The sequence below is a fragment of the Garra rufa genome, chromosome 13 (genome assembly GCF_049309525.1).
Source record: "Garra rufa chromosome 13, GarRuf1.0, whole genome shotgun sequence".
NCBI lineage: Eukaryota > Metazoa > Chordata > Actinopteri > Cypriniformes > Cyprinidae > Garra > Garra rufa.
Window position 1 is genome coordinate 7,421,614 of NC_133373.1, and position 20,531 is coordinate 7,442,144.

The window sequence follows — 20,531 nt, forward strand, 5'->3', positions numbered from 1 at the left end:
TCATACAGTATTACTTTTATTTGTGCAGGTCTTAAAAAGCATTTAAATTTTATTTTTAAAATACTACAGATACTCAGTAAATTATATTAATTATATATTTTAAATTATATAATTTGTATACTGAATGTTGACTATTTATATGGGGCAATGTTATATGCAATCTAGACAGTTGTTTTTTAATAGCACAATAACATCTGATTTAAAATTAAGAACTCATGTATGTGAATATGTAATTTACCACAGTGCTGGAAAATCTTGAAAATGCACCTTGAAAGTGCTTGGAAAGTGCTTGAATTTTACTTTGGAAAAGGTGTAAGAACCCTGGATGACGAGATAAAAATGGCTCGTTGATGACTAAAACATAACGAGACGTGTGAGTTTTCGTTGACGAGACGAGAATAGACGAAAATGTTAGTGGGTGGTCCGTCAGACGTTTAAAATGCATGACATTTCCGCTTATTGTGCATGCCAATTAAAACTTAAAAAGTATCTGACGCTATGGCAAGCCGTTTTAGCATTAAATACTCTTTGTTATACTAGTATGGCAAGCCGTTTTAGCATTCCATCCTTGTTTGTCTTTTATGTTCTAAAACATTCCTTCATTATTGTAATTATTGGTGAAAATAGTCGATCCGGAAGCTCACATTGTGTTGAACTATAGATCTGCTATTTTCAGAACTTATAAGTGACACTACCCAACAGCAAAATACTTACTGACCTACATTAATTTGTTAAAAGACTACTTTTTCCCCTTTATTTGACTAAAACTAGACTAAAACCTTTTTGACTTTTCGTCGACTAAAATTGGACTAAAACTATCACATACAGAAGTGACTAAAATTTGACTAAAACTAAGAAGCATTTTAGTCCAAAAGACTAAGACGAAGACTAAATCTAAGATGGTTGTCAAAAACAACACTGATTATCATATTTATTGCACTGAAACCATGCGTTTTAACCCATAAGAACCCGGACCTATTTCTCCTTATAGGAAAATTATGAGGCATATAATACAGACCAAATGGACCACTTATAACATGTTTCTGCAGTTGTTTTTGAAATGCAACCCTTCTTTGTGAAAGATCTGTGATGTTACATATATGTCACATTGGGCGTTTATAATAATTTTTTCATGTTACACATATGTCACATTGGGCATTTATTTCAGAATTGAAAAAATTATATTTTGTCAGTTTTATTTGCTACATAAAAATTTTTTTTCTTTTTATTTGCTTTTCCATAACATATTTCAAAGCCACATAACTGTGACCATTACATTTTACAACAACTCTCTCGAAACATCAGAATTCTACCTTTTTTGGTATATGGTTGTTCATGTTTTTTTTTCATAACTTGAACTAAATAAAAATAAATGACTACCTCACACTGGAGGTCAACATGTTAAACATGCACATAACATTGCAATAATTTGTATATTGTGCAATAAAACTGTAACTATAAAAAAAGTTTCAAAATACATTTCATTAACAATTTATTTAATGTGACATTATTTTAAATGTTCTTTTTGTTAATATATTCTTTGAAATGAGCAGTAGAAAATATATAACACTAAAAAACTTTAATCAGCTAAATTAATTGAGCAGTTTATTAGCATTTTTCTTAATGTGACAAATATGTCACATCAAAATTCCACCTATTGTTTTAAGGGTAACAGCCCGATGTTACGTATATGTCACCACAATATCTTTGTAACTTGTTTTATATCAGTTTGTTCAAGAAATGTATTAAAATCAGGGTAAGTGTAATCTAGGATGTGTTATTAAAACATTAGAATAGTTGAATGGGTTGAAACATACCTTTAGTAACAAAAAAAAAGCATCTTTAAAAATTGCTGACACTGCAACATGTGCTCACCATACAGTCCACCATTTTGGAAATGTTGCCATGACAACAAAAAATGCACACATTTTCACGTGACTGAACCTGGATGTTACTTATGTGTCACTTTGGGATTTCCTGAGTTGAAAATAAGGGATAATACTTTAAAAAGACCTTTCCAGATAATTACAATTGTTTGTGACACCCGCGTCACAGTGGGTCCTTATGGGTTAAAGCCATACTAGTTTAAACTTCTAATATACAGTTTTCTAAACACACACATCCAAAACGCACACACAGAAAGCGGCATGTGAGTACTAAACTAAGTTCTCTTTCATGTCTTATTGCGCTTAAACTGTCAAATACACGCAAGTTTATATTAAAAACACGAGTTAAAAAAAAACAGTCGGTTATATCCATGAAGTTAAACAGCTGGGAAGGAAATTGCATTGTTTCTATTAGATCTGTGTGGCAGCAGCGTAATATACAGTAAATGAATCAATCAATGCACAGCTCTCTTGTCTCCTCTGAGGCTGGGACTCTAAATGGTGTTCAATGCTCATCTGTGCAGCCAATGACAGAACAGTTAGCATGCTTCATTCAAACTTTTGCCATGGCGTTAGAACTGGAACACCGCTGTTACTTGCGAAAAACAAAATGGTGGCACCATTGGTGGAAACATGCAGATTAAGGGGCGATAATATTATAATAAAATCCCATTTCTCTGTCACAGGGCAAGCAAAATATGACGCGCTCATTTTTTCACATGCTTGTAGAGAAAGGCTTACCAAAATAAAGTCACTTGTTGTTCTTTTTTTACATTTTCTGAGTTGGTAGATGCACTGGTGGCCAATTATAGCCAATTTAAACATGGAAAAAGTCAGATTTTCATGATATGTCTCCTTTAAACTTTTATAAGCAACATTTAGAATGTGTTTTATTAGTTTTCGTGAACACTGTTTTTAATACTTATCTCCTGTTCTTTTTAATGATGTTTTTATTTTTATTTCCACAGACCAAGCTGTCTTCTGTCTCCTTGAGAGGACTTAGTTCTTCCAACTCAGCCAGTGACATCACTGGCAATGATTTCCATGGAAACTACGCCTTTGAAGGAATAGGGGACGATGACCTGTGATGGAGTCATCCTCAAAGACTGGACTAAAGGAGGCAGATTCATTTAGCGGTTTCTCTTCGCAGAGTGTAGTTAAACAGATGCCCAGTTCTGCAGTGTAGTAATCTCTTTCTAAAAAAAAAAATGATATCAAGAGTCTCAAAAATGGCCTATGAAGTGCAAAAGCCTTTCATTACTTTTATGAGAGGCCTCCGATTCAGTGCTCAAATAAAGTAACAAAAATTGGATAATTTCAGATTCCCTGCATAATTAGAGACAAAGCCAACAGTTAAATTAATACAGGGTTACATAGGCACCTCAGGGCAAGTTACTACATTTAAAAGAGGCTGTGATGATTTCTTCTGAAGACGGGCTTTATTGAATCGTACTTCCTTACTAGAGACACAAAACTGTGCTTTTTCTCTCATGTGTCATCTTCTGGCAGGCACAAAATTCCTGTTGTCTCATTTTCCATGCACACCAGCAAACTGTGTTGATATGTTCCTTTTAAAATCAATTGAGAATATTATTTAATAGAGATATGTGCTTCGTATCGTCTAGTGTGCCAATGTTGCTCAACCTATTGCGCGGTAGCGACAATATGACCTACGGCGTGGTAGATCTCCGCAGCTTTCCGTTTTCTTCAGGAGAGGTAAACTCGACCTGACGCCTACTGCATATCCTAGATGAAAATACAAGATCGGAATTGAAATCACCCTCTTTATTGTGGCCTGCTTTCTCTCTGCCTGATGCTGATTCAGACGCCTTACAGTTTAACTTCTCACATCTAAATGTAGCGCCGGGCACAAGTTGGCTGAAAAGCTTCTCTCATTCTGGCCTCAGCTGTGTCATGAAATCTTGCTTTGTTTTGGTGTGTTCGGCAGGCCCGCTTGCACTAGCTGAACGCATGTCTTTTTTTGCACAGTATTAAGAAAGATAGACGGCTTGGGTATTTATTGAGATATTAACTGTGGGAAAACATCCTGGAACATTCGCAAGAGGGTTGTAGGTCTACTTTGTGTGTGCGTGTGTGTGCGCGCGCGTGCATTTTGTCTGTGTTCTGTTATTCGAACCAATATATTAAAAAGGTTTCTCATAAATGCCAAAATTATAGTTCACTAAAGCATTTTGCACAAAAATCATGGTAATGTCACTTTTATAAATGTACATGCAATTAAAAAGTATTCTGAATATTTACTAATATTGTATTATCTTAGTATATCACGAGCAAGTACAGTTGATTAAATATAATCCAGGCTGTTAAAAAAAAAAAGGAAAGAAAAAGATTAGAAACTAACATTTATCAGTGTTTACAAAATTGTAGAAAATTGTCGAAAAAGAAGTGTTTACAAATTTCACATCTAAATTTTCTGTGATTGTCTTAGTACACTTTATATATTTCGAAGAATATCATTCCAGTCTTGCATTTTTCTTTTTATTATATACATATAATCCATTTTGTATTTTACTAAATACATTTTGGCAATCATCTCAGAGGACTGTGATCACATGGTGCTTGGGAAATGGCTGTATTTCACATATATGCTGGGGTTTTGACTGCAATGAATGAAATTCCCAAATTCTTCACCCCACATATACATATATATATATATATATATAGGATTCCTCCCATGTGCAGGATGCATTTAATGCAAAGGTTGTTCTCATGTCTGTGTGCTGTATGGCTGATTATTTTGGAGCTGATGACTGTAATTTGTGATTGCCATGTTATGTTCACCAGCATCATCATCATCATCATCATCTAGGATGAAAAGGGTAAATGGTCTGTACTTTTAAACCCTTTTCATCTCTCATAAATCAGTATGATTTATTTTTCAAATTCTCACTTCATTTTTAATCCAAGAATGGAAGTTAGAGCCTTCTGGGTTTCAATAAATTTAGGTGCCAAACAATGCTACTCCGTGTTGTTTTCTGTGGTTTAATAACGCAAACCTGGTGGGTATTTCAGCATGTGCGATTCATACCCCTTTATCCCCCCCCCCCCCCCATTTTTTTAAAACTGCTTTAAATGAGTTTTTCCCCACATCAATTTGCACTCCATACACCATAATAATGACAAAGTAAAAACCAGATTTGCAAATTTTACAAATGTATTAAAAATAAAACACTGAAATAAGTACATTGCATAAGTATACATACCCTTAACTCAGTATATAGTTGAAGCACCTTTACAGCCAAGTCTTTTTGGGTATGATGTGACAAGCTTTGCACATCTGCATTTGGCAATTATCTGCCATTCTTTGCCTCACCTTTTCACCTCTCAAGCTCTGTCAGCTTGGATGGGGGCTGGCAGACATTTTCTAGAGTCCTAGTTGTTCAAGTCGTCTTCCATTATGGATAATGGAGGCTACATGCTTCTCTGAGCCTTCAATGCAGCAGATTTTTCCCCCTAGATCACTGCCTTAACGCAAGTCTGTCACTGAGCTCTACAGGCAGTTATCTTGACCTCAGGACTTGGTTTTTGCTCTGATATGCATTTTCAGCTGTTAGACCATTTCTGAGAGGTGTGTGCCTTTCTAAATCATACTCATTCAAATGAATTTGCCACAGTTTAACTCCACTCGAAGTCTAGTAACATCTAGAAGCAATTTGAATGCTCCTGAGCTAAATTTCGAGTGTCTCAGAAAAGGGTATGAATACTTATGCAACGGGATTTTTTCAGTTTTTTATTTCTTATAAATTTGCAAAGTTGTTACATGTTACAAACCTGTTTTGTGCTTTGTCATTATGGTGTATGAGATGTAGGTTGATGTGGGAAAAAAAGTAATTTAAAGCAGTTTAACATAATGCTGCAACAAAGCAAAATGTGAAAAAAAAAAGAAAGAGTATGAATACTTTTGCATGGCATTGTATATGGGATTGCCTGTAGACATAATAAACCACATTCATGAAACTTGTACTCCGATAGATTATAGATTAATAATTCAGAGATTCATGCATAAAACACACCTTCCTTTCCCCCAAAAGACTCGTTCGGATTCACAAACTTCTTTTTCGTAAATAGTACATGTTCATTGGCATAATCCCCGCCTATGAATTTGGGCTGTACTAATCAGTCTGACCGGGAAAAACAAACAAACATTTGGAGTACTATAGACTGCCAAAACTTAAAACAAAACCGTCTGAGGAACCAAAGGCTTTTGTGGTTGGCCAAACTGAACAAGGCTTTCCAAGGCAAGAATCTTGACAACAGTTTGTTCTCATGATTTCCAGTCACGTAGGTGAAATACTGTGTCAGGCTAATATCTTAATTTTTTCTCCTTGTATGTATCTTTACCACCTATTATCTTTAGTTTCTCCAAATATTGCACCCTTTCCTGCTTACTAAGTAAATCTCTATATGATTTAGCAGCTTCCACACATCTGCTAATTTATGCTGTCTATGGTTTAGACAGCATAAATTAGCAGAATAATGTATTTAGTAGTACATTACTGTTTACACCTGTGTATCGGCAGTATGGCCATGCATCTGGGTAACTGAATAAATCGTGACTTAAATGCAAACCGTCTATTTTTCTAATTTCTCCTCTATTGATTGGATGGCTTGGTAAAAAGTGATAGTGACGAGTGCTGCGTTTTACAGTTATCCCCAAAAAAAAAAAATTGGACGGGGAAGATTAACTTGTGAAATATTACAGTAGAGCATCAATATTCAGTAGGTGCATCTCAATCAGCTCTCTATTTCAGTAGTCAGGGCATTGATCAGGGAGTTGGCCATTTTCACTCCATGAAAAAAAAAACTCAATGCACTGCAAAAACTAGGAACCAGTGATTGAAATTGAATTGTACATGATATACTGATTTACGAGCTCAAGAGCTAGGGAGTTGATTGAGATGCACCCAGTGTCATCAGTTTGCCCCAAAAAAAAAACACATTTTCTGCACCATTTACACATGGTGGGGAGCAGGTGTAGCCTACGTTTCTTCCCAGTCAGTAAAGGTCCAAGGCCCTGGCTAAAAAACACTTTGAGGTCAAAAACTTTTTGACCTTCTACAAGATCATCATTCTTTGATCAGATTTTCAAATTTCTTTTTAATGTAAGCTTTTGCCTCAAAACAGGCTCTAACACTTCAGAAAAATTATGTAAAACTTGCGTTCACAATCTAACAGCATGAAGATCACTGCAAGAGTTGTTAGTGCTCTGATGCTGCCCGGGGCTCTGTCTTCATTAGCATGTTTACCGGAGCTGTTCGCAGCAGAGTGCGGGGAGGATTACAGCTCTCATTATGGAAGTGTGAGGATTACACACTGCCTGTCTTAGCATCTTAATCATATCCTGCTGGTCTATTAGTAACTTACTTTTGAGCAGTTTTGGGACTGAAAATGGCAAATGAGGCGAGGAGGTTTCAACACAAACTCTTTTATTTGAGGATATTTAAGGCATTAATGAAACCACTGCATAATAACAAGAAAACACTCAAGCACCACACACCTACAAGATTTCGTCAATGTTCAGTCATTTTTGGCAACCTGAAGGTTTAACTGCATATTAGTGTTTACGGTTACTCTCGTCCTTCAGTATAGCTAACAATGCCATGGGTGGCAAATACATGCCAAACATTCCTCAGAGATAAAAAATAAAATCACATACAAAAATAAAAGCTCTATGTTCAGCATGACACGGATACCCACTATGCACCATTTCGCTTCAAGTAAACTCAGACAAATTGCATTTTTCACAGTCAAAAAGATACACACAACAATAAAAAGGCAACACAACCCCCAGAATTATTGAGAGCAAAAACAACATGATCAAACATCACAACGTAATGCTCATCTGTAAAGACATTTTCATCAGTAAGGTTGAAAATATCTTTGACAGACAAATGATCAATCACATAAAACCTCAAAAGAGCCAACCTCTGTAAACTTAAGTGCATGCAATTTAGCTCCAGGCCTAAAGAAGTACTTCCTATGGCAGTGGTGCAGTAGTGTCTGTTTGGCACTGATAAATGAACCACAATCAGGCTCAGAACGCTCTTAAAGAGCTTTGCGTAACACAAACTGCCTTGTTCAAAGGCATTAATCGGGAGTGTCCAAACCTGCTCCTAGTGTACCATCTCCCACAAACCTTGCAGGAAGACTCAATCAATCCTAAAGACCTCAATTAGGTGCATTTATTTAGAGTCTAGAGTAGGGGTCTACAAACTCTGTTCTGGAGGGCCGTTTTACTGCTACATTTAGCTCTAACACTAATTTAACGCACCTAAACCAGCTAATCAAGGTCTTACTAGTCATACTAGAAACTTACCAGCAGGTGTGTTAATGCAAGTTGGATCTAAAATCTGTAGGACAGTGGCCCTCCAGGACGGAGTTTAGAGCAGTGGTTCTCAATCCTTGTCCTGGGGACCCCTGCTCTGGACATTTTGCATGCCTCCCTTATTTAACACACCTGTTGAGATCATCGGCTCGTTAGGAGAGAGATCCATAAACTGAACTAATGAGCTGATGATTTCAATCAGGTTTGTTAAATAAGGGAGACATGCAAAATGTGCAGAGCAGGGGTCCCCCAGGACCAGGATTGAGAACCACTGATTTAGAGACTAGAGCAGGAATCTCCAAACTTAATCCTGGATGGCCAATGTCCTGCAGAGTTTAGTTCCAACCCTAATTAAACACACCTGAATCAGCTAATCAAGCTAGGCATACACTGTTAAAAATAAAGGCGCTTTAAAAGGTTCTTCACAGCGATGCCATAGAAGAACCAATTTTGGTTCCACAAAGAACCACTCAGTCAAAGGTTCTTTAAAGAACCATCTCTTTCTTACTTTTTTATAATCTGAAGAACCTTCTTTCCCCACAAAGAACCTTTTGTGAAACATAAAGGTTCTTAAGATGTTAAAGGTTCTTTATGAAACCATTTAGACAAACAAAGGTTCTTCTATGGCATTGTGAAGCACCTTTATTTTTAAGAGTGTACTAGGAACTTCCAGGCAGGTGTGTTAAAGCAAGTTGGTCTAAACTCAGGACAGTGGCCCTCCAGGATGCAGTTTAGGCACCCCTGATTTAAAGTCTAGAGCAGGGGTCTCCAACCTTGGCCCTGGAGGGCCGGTGTCCAGCAGAGTTTAGCTTCAACCCTAATTAAACACTTGAACCAGCTAACCAAGGTCTTACTAGGCATGCTAGAAAATTCCAGGCAGGTGCGTTGAGTCAAGTTAGAGCAAAACACTGCAGTACACGGCTCTCCAGAACCGTGTTTTGAGACTCAGGTCTAGAGGAAGGTTGACCCTCCAGGAGCAGAACTGGACAACCCTGCATTAGGACATTCATGTAACTCTCTTTTAATTTGTGCATGACATCATGTAGCAGCTCATGGACAATAGAAATGTCTAAAACAGTGGTTCCCAACCAGGTTTCTGGAGACCCCCCCAACACTGCATGTTTTCCATGTCTCCTTAATCAAACACACCTGATTCAGATCATCAGCTCATTATTAGAGACTCCAAGACCCGAAATGGGTGTGTCAGACAAAGCAGAGATGCAAAATGTGCCATGTTGGGGGGCCTCCAGGAATGTGGTTGGGAACACTGGTCTAAAATAATACTTTCAAAATAACTCTGGGCACAAAGAGAAAGAACCAACAAAACATATGCAGGAACAGTAAAATCTCATACGGACGGCTGTCTTGCAATAAGAGGCTACACCTCTTCCTCATCCTCCACCTCTTCCTCATTTCCAGGCATCTGCACTTTAACCCAGCCATCTGTAGTAAGGCTGTGCTTCTTCTGATGTCGTTTGTAGTTGTCCCAGTGGCCAGTGGTGTAGCCACACTCTTGGCACTTATGAGGCTTCTCGCCTGTGTGGCGCAACATGTGCCGCTTCAGGTTCATACTCTGGTTGCAGCTGTAGTTGCAGATTGCGCACTGAAAGGGTTTGGCACCCGAATGCACCCGCTGGTGCCTCTTGAGATTAGCCAGGTTCCCGCAGGCATAGTCACACAGGTGGCACTTGTAAGGTTTCTCGCCGGTGTGTACTCGATGGTGCCGCTTGAGGTTGTCGAAGTGGGCGGAGGCGTAGTCGCACTGAGGGCATTTGTATGGCTTCTCTCCACTGTGGGTCTTCATGTGCCGGGCCAGATGGTTTGGGTAGTGGGTGAGGAAGGGGCAGGCGGCACAGGTGTAGACCTTGTCCCCTCGCTCAGCGGGGCATCCGGGTGTGTCCTTAGTTAACATCTCCAGGGTGCATTTTGCGCATATCTGGGCCGAGGATCCATCCTCGTCATCTAGGGCCATGCCGCACAGCCGACAAGTGAAAGGGAAGAACATGGGGGGCAAAGGGGCAGGTTCAGACACAGTCTGTCCTGACTGCAACACCCCTGTTGATGTCTGCTGTGCAAGCCTGAGGCCATCAAGGGTGTGCAAGTAGTTCCCATCCCTTCCAACGTGGGGTCGCGAGGCAGCACCTGCAACTGAAGGATTTTGAATTAAAACTCTTTTTGATGTTCTTTCAAAAGGCAAAGCAGATCCTTACTTACCTTCAGTGAGGGCAGGAGTTGCTTCCTTTTCCTTCTGACTTGCAGTAGTGTGGTTTAAACCATTGCCACTCACTGGCTGAGGGGCACTTTGGCCCGGGCTTGCAGCTGCATGCATACGCTGGTGCCTCTTCAGGTTCCCTAAGGAACTGCATGCAAATGTGCAGTTGTTACACTTATAGGGCTTTTCCCCAGTGTGTATGCGCAAGTGCCTTTGGAGGTTCACTAGTTGTGCCGACGCATAGGAGCATAGTGGACACCCGTATGGCTTTTCGCCGTTGTGTGTCTTCATGTGCCTCTTAACATGGTTAGTGTACCGCGACGTGAAACCGCAGAGCGTGCACGAGTGGAGCTTTAGGGAACCATCCTCTCCACCCGCGCCCTCATTCCCTCCCCCTCTAGGCTCCGCTTGTAACCCTAAGCCTGAGCAGAGCTTCCTGTCCACAACTCCATCCGCATTCCCTTTGCAGCAGCGCATGCAGAAGGGCCCCACCAAGTCCATGCCGGGTCCCAGGGGGTCTTCCAGGAGCTGACCACAGCCCCTGCAAGAGAGGTAAGAGGGAAAGGCAGACTCAGAAACCCTCTCTTCACGCTCGCTTTCGGTCGCGCGCAGGTCGTCAGCGTCACTCTCCATACTGAGGCGGCTGAAGGGGGAGCTCTCCTCGTCTCCCAGGGGGAAGCCAGGCAGACTGATGTCAGCTGTACAGGACCACAGCAGGAAACTGCATTACATTATGCAGCTGTATAGATGTTTTCTGCAATCTGAGATTGCAAGCATGCAAATACAATTTAGGAATGATAAAAAAGTCTATTTCTGTATCTGTAAAGTTGACGGTAACATTAGTATCTTACTATTACGAGTTCTTATGCAAGATTGCATGCATCTATCACTTTCAAATTTTGCACAACATATCAACAGCTGAAGTTGTAGTAGAAATATTTGGCATTTATACTTACCCACTAAGCCAGCGGACAAACGTTAAGCAAATTCTGCTAGCACCAAATAAAAGGTGATACTCCAACAAAACACAAGGCTACACTGTTTCTGCTCACTGTCTTTTGGTGAAACGTTGTTTTCCTTCTGCTAGCTCCTCATGCACATGCAATATGTAGAAATGTGTGAGTCTGAAGTCTGAACGGGCCTTTATATCGCCCATTTCAGAAACCCCAGGTGGATGATTACCCAGCCTAATGATAATGATGATGACTATAATGGTCCTGCTGATGATGATGATGATGAGGGGGAGATGATGATGATGATGATGATGATGATGATGATGACAACTATGATAAAGACCCTGAGAGGAGATGATGATGATGATGACGACTAAATGCCTTATTATAATGTGTCCTTGATGGTGATGACTGCCTTGATGACCCTTATATAATAGTGGTGGCACACTGTATTTTTTTCCTGATCTGCCATTTTGAAATGGTATGTTCTGTCAGAATGCCAAAACCAGAGAAATTTTCCAGAACGGTAGGCTCACTTCTCCCATCTGTACATGAAAAATCAGACTGCTTGCTGACAGACAGGATGCAGCACGTTTGCACAATAGCACTAATATTACAAGTCAGTCTTTGCAGTTAATGTCCCATACTGAGAACATATGGTCCCTCAAGAATTCCAGCAATGCAGAAAACTAAAGCACATGTTGAAAATCCTCAAGATTCAGCAGTAGCCATCAATAAGTGATTGTCAAGTAATTCATTTTATAAACATATGTCATAATGTATATTCACTAGAAAGAAATTCTATGCATCACATTCATTCTGGGCCTCTTCGGTCATTTTTGACCGAAAAATTTTATGTTTTGAATTTTTAAAAATCGTAGCTTCATCAGAATGAGATGACACTTGGTGACTTTTGTTGCATTAGCTATGTGAGTACAAAAAAAAAATCAGTGACATGATTCGGATATGTTAAAGGGTCAAAAAAAAAATAGTCACACTTGGCTCCTTCGCGGTCAAAAATGACCGACATAGGAAATGAATGGGAAATACGAAAAAATGTGATAATTCAGATAATCTTTTGGTAATACAAGCTACAAATGAGCAACTGTGCTGAAAAGAAGTGTTCAGCAAGCAAGGACTGACACTCTAAAATAACAAAAGTACAGAGCTGACACACACACGCACACACACGCGCACACACACACACACAGACACACAGAAATATGCAGAAAAATGCAAAACCTGATATTTATCCAATCAAAAAAATATCTAAACCTTGCCAAAATGTATCTTTTAGAATGTCTGAATATATTTCTAAATACAAAGCCTAATAAAATAAAGAAACAGTAAAAAGAAAAAAAACAATAGGAATCCCAAAGCCCCTGTATATATGTATATAGGGAGATACAGGAGTTTACATGGCATTACACAAGTTTTTATTTTTTATGCCACTAGATGGTGCAATTTTCACTTTAAAAAAATGGATTTTAAATGCTTTTACTCTATTTTAATGTGAAATGTTGTATTTATTGAAAAATTATAAATACATAATTAATTAAAAAATATAATATAAAATATAATTCTACTGGGAAAAAATTGCTCATTAAAACTGTATAAATATTGCATAGATTCACAAAAAATGCTCAAAATTCTAAATAATAATTACAAAATATTATTGAACAAAAATGTATTTAACTGATTTTCCTGAAGAAAAAAAAAAGTTACTTTTTAAGGCTTCGGTCACTTTTGACTGCGAGGGAGCCAAGTGTGACCCCTTAATGAGGAGGCCCAGAGGGTTAAAAATCTACTTTTTACAATTCCTCAATATTTCCATGATGTTTCCATAAACTCACCTGAGAACTTTTCAAGGCCTATGATCTTGGTGTCATTGTCAGGATCTGAAAACTCAAGTTCTTGTCCCAGGAGAAAGTCGCTCTCAAAGGTAAGGCTTGCTGGACGTACAGTGCCTAAACCATCTTCAGAATCCACTGAAAAGCAAAGGGTCATGGTTAAATACAGCATCAATGGCATTCAAAAACAACACTGACAGATGATCATGCAACTCAACCCATTAGAATTTCTCTACGTGCCATTTCTCTCCTTATCTTAATGATAATGCCTGTCATTTAAAAAACAATTTTTTTTGTTAATTAATTTTAAAATTATTTTTCAGTGTTTAATTCAGCATTTTTCAGTGATTCGTTTGTCTTTATGATTAATTTTTTTATTCAACCAACTCATGCTGAATCTTGCATTTATTATACAAACCAAAAGATTTACTGCACACCATCGTGTGGGATTATGTTCATCTGTACCAATTAAACTTTTTTTTCAACCATGAGCACTTTGGCCCTGTGGAAGTTTTGCACGATAATAATAATTTTCATTTTTCATTTCCACACAATTATGTATTGTGAAGGGATATTTTTCAAAAACATTTTCTGAATAAAATAACTGATTCCAGTTAAATACACAATATTTTGCATAATGTCACAAAATTACAGCTAACAATTTGTGTTGATTATTTTCTTAATACATCAGGTCTCATTTACTTTCACCTATTTTTTTTATAGTTTATCTTCATAACACTTCACAATAAGGTGTCATTTGTTAACATTATTTAATGTATTAACATGAACAAACAATAAACAATACATATATTACACTTTTTATTTATCTTTGTTAATGTTAGTTAATAAAAATAGTCGTTCATTGTTTGTTCATGTTAGTTCACAGCGCATTAACAAACACATCTTGAAATTTTAATAATGCAATAGTAAAATGCTGAAATTAGCATGAGTTAAATTAATAAATGCTGTAGAAGTACAGTTTATTATTAGTTCATGTTAACTAATAAAGTTAACTAATGTTAACTAATAAACCTTATTGTAAAGTGTTACCTTTATCTTTCATCTTTACTAGTGGATTTTTTTTTTTAAAAAGTGGGAATAATTTAAAAATATAATATTTTTCAATGGATTTTCATATTTTCAAATGTAAAAAAAAAAATCAACAGTTATATACATATCCGAAAAGAAATAGTAAAAATAAACAAAGCAGGCAATGTAAAATTTCTTCCAAGACATTTTAATGTAGATTCATGTTACAAAAAAGAAAAAATAAGTTAGAGACATCCTATCAAGCAGCATCAACTTGGCCAATAACAGGCTTTTGGCTTTACTGTAATTGTACTGCCATCTGCTGGACGAGACTGAAAATAAGCACAACTTTTTAAGAAGAAAGGGAAAACAATAAAACAACCAATACTTTTAGTAAAAAGCCATGTTTACAGCAAGTAAATTATTATTCAATCATTTACCAGTTAAGACTCATTATCTTTAAATTACTTCAAATCAAAATAAATTACGCCGTGAAGCCAATTTCAGCATTTCTTCATAATCTGACACAAAAACAAAAACAAATCCTAGTTTTGTAAGTCACGTTATACATTTATAAATAAAAGTGAATACACGGCATATATAATCATCAGAAGAATCTAGCAGTCAGCTTGTCTGAAATGCCTGAAATCACAGTTCAAAATCAAGTCAAACAGATGGCAGTGCAATTATTATGTTTATGTCAATACAAATGAATTACTAATTATATTATTAGACATTATATTCAGTTTATAATTATATTATAAACTAGTCGGTGTGTCCCTGCAATTATAGTAACAAAAGAGTCTGTTAAATGACAGCTAACACTAATTCTGGACAGAAATGTATAAACACATGTATGGGGTTCCATTTGTGCCGAAAAAGACTCAACTGCCTTGTGCTTTGTACTATACATTTGTCTTTGTCTACAGTCTATGCCTACTTGTTCAGGTAAATCAGTATATGTTGCCGTGCATGTTGTTTGTTGACGTCGTCTTAATCTGTCGTCCTGCCTTCGTTTTCTCTGTTGTTTTTACTGTTGTCCTAACTGTCATTTTGTTCTGTCGTCTTGTTCGGTCGTCCTGTTTTGTCATCTTGTTCTGTCGTCCTAATGTCTTGTTGATCTGTCATCTTTAAGTGCGGTAAAGTTAGTTTTAGATTTGATATTCTCTGCATATTCGACTAGGCTGCTTTAGGGATCATCTGCAAATTTACCTCACAGTACAAAACGAAGTCCAATAATTCATTCGAATTAATGTTTACAGGACTATCATAAATGCCTAGTGGGTAAACTGACAGAATAAATGTTGCCAATTTGAACTATTGTGTAAAGCGAGATATTGGCAAAATATATTAAGTCAGTTTGCTCACTAGGCATTTATGATAGTCCTGTAAACATTAATTTGAACGAATTATTGGACTTCGTTTTGTACTGTGAGGTAAATTTGCAGATGATCCCTAAAGCAGCCTAGTCGAATATGCAGAGAATATCAAATCTAAAACCAACTTTACCGCACTTAAAGATGACAGAACAACAAGACATTAGGACGACAGAACAGGATGACAGAACAAGACGACAGAACAAAATGACAGTAACAGTAAAACCAACAGAGAAAACGAAGGCAGGACGACAGATTAAGACGACGTCAACAAACAACATGCACGGCAACATATACTGATTTACCTGAACAAGTAGGCAAAGACAAATGTATAGAACAAAGCACAAGGCATTTGAGTCTTTTTCGGCACAAATGGAACCCCATACACATGAGCTTTAATAAACCTGTTTCTCTGAATTAGTAAACACCAACAAAACTAAACGCATGTGAGAGGAATGAAGCACAATAAAAGTCACTTAGCTAATAATATTAGATGAAAAAGCAGCTTACACTTGACTGGTTGTGGATTCTGTTGTTTTCTTCTTGGCATCTTCCAGTTAGCCTTTTTATTTGCAACCTCCTCTGGATTCCCTCGAAAACAATCAACTCATTCTCCAAAGTATCCTTTAAAAGCGTTGAAACAACACACGTTACTGATATGCACGACAGCACAAGCCATATAACAGATATCTACAGGCTAACATGCTAATCCTTCAGTGACATAAGATAATTAAAACTTGCGTTATTTACAGCAAATAAAAGATGTATTATTAAACTCGTAGTGCGACAGAATGCATGTCTGTATTGATGTTGCACACGTACTGAACACTGAAGTGTTTCCGCCCAGCCTGTGTGTTTATTCAGTCGATATGTATCACATAAATCTAAACAGTCAACTCCAGCTATATTGTCAAGCTCAGCAGATGTCATAAATATACCTGCTCTTTCTGCCTGACACGCCAAATAACAGTTTCCGTCGAGGCAAAACAGCGGCGTCTGACGGGGCGCTACTGCTCACAGTCCGCCATTCCATAACACAGCGACCGCAAAGAAAGGCAATTAATGCTCTTTTTTCATAACTTAATTGATTTCCAAATTGCCATTGTATACATTTTCTTCCGCTATCTTGCGTACATCCGTTTTCCCGGTTACGCGTTTCCGGGGACGTTGCTGCTCTATTTTTATATTTCTCTTTTTATGGAATGCTGTCCGATAATGTAACTAAAATAAAGGAAAGCCTAGGTGTTTAAATGTATTTTTACCGCTTTTAAATTAATTTTTGTGGGCGCAATAACTATAAATGCTTCTTACCTATTATACGATTATGACAACATTAATATATTATATTATATTCGGAACATAAAGAATCAGAATCAGAAATAAAAATGAATAATTCTCACTTATATTATAAAAATAAATATATAAATAAATAACATTCTTAAATGAAAACGGTTAAGCTTTTAAAATATATTGTATTCGATGTATTATATGAATCAAAAATAATTATGAATAATATTATTATGACAACATTATTTTATTATATGATCAGAATCAGAAATAACTATAAATAATTCTCACTTATTTTTATGACAACATTATTATATTATATTATCAGAAATAAAAAATGAATAATTCTCAGTTGTATTATAAAAATAAATATATAAATAAATAACATTCTTAAACGAAAACGGTTAAGCTTTTTAAATATATTATATTCAATGTATTATATTAATCAAAAATAATTATGAATAATATTATTATGACATTATTTTATTATATGATCAGAATCAGAAATAACTGTAAATAATTCTCACTTATATTTTTATGACAGCATTATTATATTATATTATCAGAAATAACTTTGAATAATTCTCACTTATGTTATAAAAATAAATATATAAATAAATAACATTCTGAAACGAAAACGGTTAAGCTTTTTAAATATATTATGTTACATGTATTATATGAATCAAAAATAATTATGAATAATTCTCACTTATATTATTATGACAACATTATTATATTATATTATCAGAAATAACTATGAATAATTCTCACTTATATTATAAAATACAAAAAACAAAATAATTATTAATAATTAATAAATTTTTTATATTATATTATAATAACTAAATAATTCTCTTATATTATTATGACAACATTATTATATTATATTATCAGAATCAGAAAAAATCTGTATATAATTCTCACTTATATTATTATATTATAGTATAGTATATTATAGTATATTAACAGAATCAGAAATAACTATAAATAATTTTCACTTAAATTTTATGACAACATTATTATATTATATTATATTATATATCAGAATAATTCTCACTTATATTATAAAAATACAAAAATAACAAAATAAAAAACTAAATAACAATAATTATTAATAATTAATACAAAAAAATATTACATTATATTATAATCAGAATCAGACATAACTATAATTAATTCTGACTTATATTATTGTGACAACATTATATATTATATTATATTATATTATGTTATATTATATTATCAGAATCAGAAAAAAACATATATAATTCTCACTTATTTTTATGACAACATATATTATATTATATTATCAGAATAATTCTCACTTATATTATAAAAATACAAAAATAACAAAATAAAAAAACTAAATAACAATAATTATTAATAATTAATACCAAAAATATTAAATTATATTATAATCAGAATCAGACATAACTATAATGAATTCTGACTTATATTACTGTGACAACATTATTATATTATATTATAACATATTATATTATATTAACAGAATCAGAAATAACTATGAATAATTCTCACTTATATTATAAAATAAATATAAAATAAAATTCTTAAAAAAAGTATTATTATATTATGATATTATACAAAAAATAAAACTTTTTATTATACTTTTTTATTATTATTTTTTATTATTATGTTATATTATTATCAGAAATAACTATGAATAAATTCTCACTTATATTATTAAGACAACATTAATATATTATATTATAATCAGAATCTGAAATAACTATGAATAATTCCCACTTACATTTATTAATTAATTATTAATGTATTCTGACAACATTATTATATTATATTATATTATATTATATTATATAAAGATAAAGAAAAATAAACAAATCTGAAAAATATATATTTTAAATAACATATAGTTAAAAATATATATGCAAATAATAAAAAAATCTTAAACGCTGCAAAAAGTTAAAGCTTTTTGTTGCAGTTTTCAGCTCCAAATGGCATAAAATGTGCTTCGTGTAAGCGATTCTACATGCCATCGATTCAGATGACTGCAGTAGCCAGCTCTCCCGCAGGCCATTACAACCTCTCAAGCAGCAGGCGCCGCCGGTGTGCAGAGGAGGGAACCTCGAGGTTCAAGGGGATCTCCTCGCCAACGTCATGCGGCGAATCTCGGACCACAGAGTCCAGAAAAACGCTCCAAGACAAGCAAATAGGCGACGTTTTACAGCAGTGGGAGGAGCCCCGAGAGCTCGCGCGTCCTCAGCCGCTCAGTGGGAGGAGCCAACCGATGGTGCTGAGCTGATAACGCACTGAGCGGAGGTAAGAGACTGATTTCATTAAATTATTGTGCGGTATATTTTGCTCACAACATGTTTTTCTCTTCCTGCGTTTGGGTATTATAAGCTGCATTCAAGCATAAAACTATATTATTTGGCAGGGGTGAACGGCAATACGTAATAACCTTGCCACTCCCTGCAGTGCTGTGATGCCCTGGTCAGACCTTCTGATTAATTATTACAAATTCTCAATGTGGACAGCGAATTTTTAGTAAGTGAAATTTTAAAGCGACCATAAACAAACGTATTTCAGCACAGCCGGGAGGTCGTCTGAAGTGCGTGTGATTCTATACGTGAATACATGGAATATAAATATCCGTACTGTATTATTAAAGTAACAGTCGGCGTAAATGTCGGACCACTGATGCGCCCGTGGCCCGATTGTGGAGGTGTGTCCTCATATAACGGCATTGCCACGATGCTTTCCTGATGAGAGTTATTAGTAAGGGTATTAATAGGATCCCCTCCCTCTTTAGAAGAGCTTGATATAAATGTAAACACACCTATGATAGCATTGCATCGGCCTTTGGTATTCTTGGTTTGCCAAGTTGTTGCCCAACTTTGCTTAATGTGGTCAAACAAGAAAACTGTTGAGTGCATGTCCAGGAATAGTCCAGGGAACGGAGAGAAAGAAAACACACCGAAGCCAATCCAAAGATCTCAGCCACAGGATTTTGCTCTATGGCCAGAGAAGCTATAAAACACTTTTGAGCTTTGTCTCAATTGAGGCCCACTGGCACTGCAATATACAAGATAAAAGATTTATTTTTAATGCACATGGACTTGATGAGTAATATAATGGTCTAACAAGTCATGCATTGTCTAATAGTTTTAATATATCATGTAATGCATTAAAAACAAGCTTCGCACTCCATTATAACTGTATAACCCTTTCTTTGCGGTTAACGCTTGGTCCAGTGCATTTTAAAACCCTGCTTGTCAGCGTGTTGAATGACCTTGATATTATATGTCTCACCTCTTTATTGGTTTCTGTTCTGTTGAGTAATGGGGCAGTTGAAGGCAAGACACAGACCCTCATTTTAATTACGTAATGCTGCCGGAGGGGGCTGATACTGCTTATCTCAGATCGAAATATTGATCTTTAAAGGAGTTTGATTTTTTGGCCTAGGGATTTAATGTGTACTTCTCTAGAAACAATTTTCTCGACATTTGTTTTTAGCAAGGTTAAGTGTAGGAAATGCAGTTGTTTTAGTATTAAGACCCATTACCACAAAAAGAATAAGTCATTGATTTTCTCTAATGACCATTTGGTT

At 35.8% G+C, this 20,531-nt stretch overlaps 3 protein-coding genes across 6 annotated transcripts in view; 2 read left to right on the forward strand and 1 right to left on the reverse strand.

Annotated features, from left to right (window-relative positions):
• Nucleotides 1-4,868, forward strand: part of snx17 (sorting nexin 17) — a 47,510-nt gene extending 42,642 nt beyond the window's left edge. For both annotated transcript variants that reach the window (XM_073816598.1, XM_073816599.1), the window contains exon 15: nt 2,855-4,868. In XM_073816598.1, coding sequence (XP_073672699.1) covers nt 2,855-2,974 — 120 coding nt within the window. In that variant the 3' untranslated portion in view covers nt 2,975-4,868. The remainder of the gene's footprint in view (nt 1-2,854) is intronic.
• A 2,460-nt stretch (nt 4,869-7,328) lies between these two features.
• Nucleotides 7,329-16,769, reverse strand: znf513a (zinc finger protein 513a). Its single transcript, XM_073816982.1, has 5 exons — nt 16,591-16,769; nt 16,163-16,276; nt 13,251-13,385; nt 10,447-11,142; nt 7,329-10,380 (listed from the first exon to the last, which is right to left on the reverse strand). The coding sequence occupies exons 2-5, from the start codon at nt 16,200-16,202 to the stop codon at nt 9,611-9,613; spliced, it is 1,641 nt and encodes a 546-aa protein (XP_073673083.1). The 5' UTR covers nt 16,203-16,276; nt 16,591-16,769; the 3' UTR covers nt 7,329-9,610.
• A 2,370-nt stretch (nt 16,770-19,139) lies between these two features.
• LOC141283171 (E3 ubiquitin-protein ligase RNF19B) overlaps nt 19,140-20,531 on the forward strand; it is a 30,910-nt gene continuing 29,518 nt past the window's right edge. For all 3 annotated transcript variants that reach the window (XM_073816447.1, XM_073816448.1, XM_073816449.1), the window contains exon 1: nt 19,140-19,240. The gene's annotated coding sequence lies outside the window, so the exon portion shown is untranslated. The remainder of the gene's footprint in view (nt 19,241-20,531) is intronic.

Bases quoted from the DNA above. Each gene is read 5' to 3' on its own strand.
- znf513a (XM_073816982.1), bottom strand. From the start codon at position 16,202: ATGCCAAGAAGAAAACAACAGAATCCACAACCAGTCAAGT. The intron at 13,386-16,162 runs GTAAGCTGCTTT...TTTGCTTTTCAG, and splicing joins GAATCCACAACCAGTCAAGT to TGGATTCTGAAGATGGTTTA. The intron at 11,143-13,250 runs GTGAGTTTATGG...GGTCCTGTACAG, and splicing joins AGGCCTTGAAAAGTTCTCAG to CTGACATCAGTCTGCCTGGC.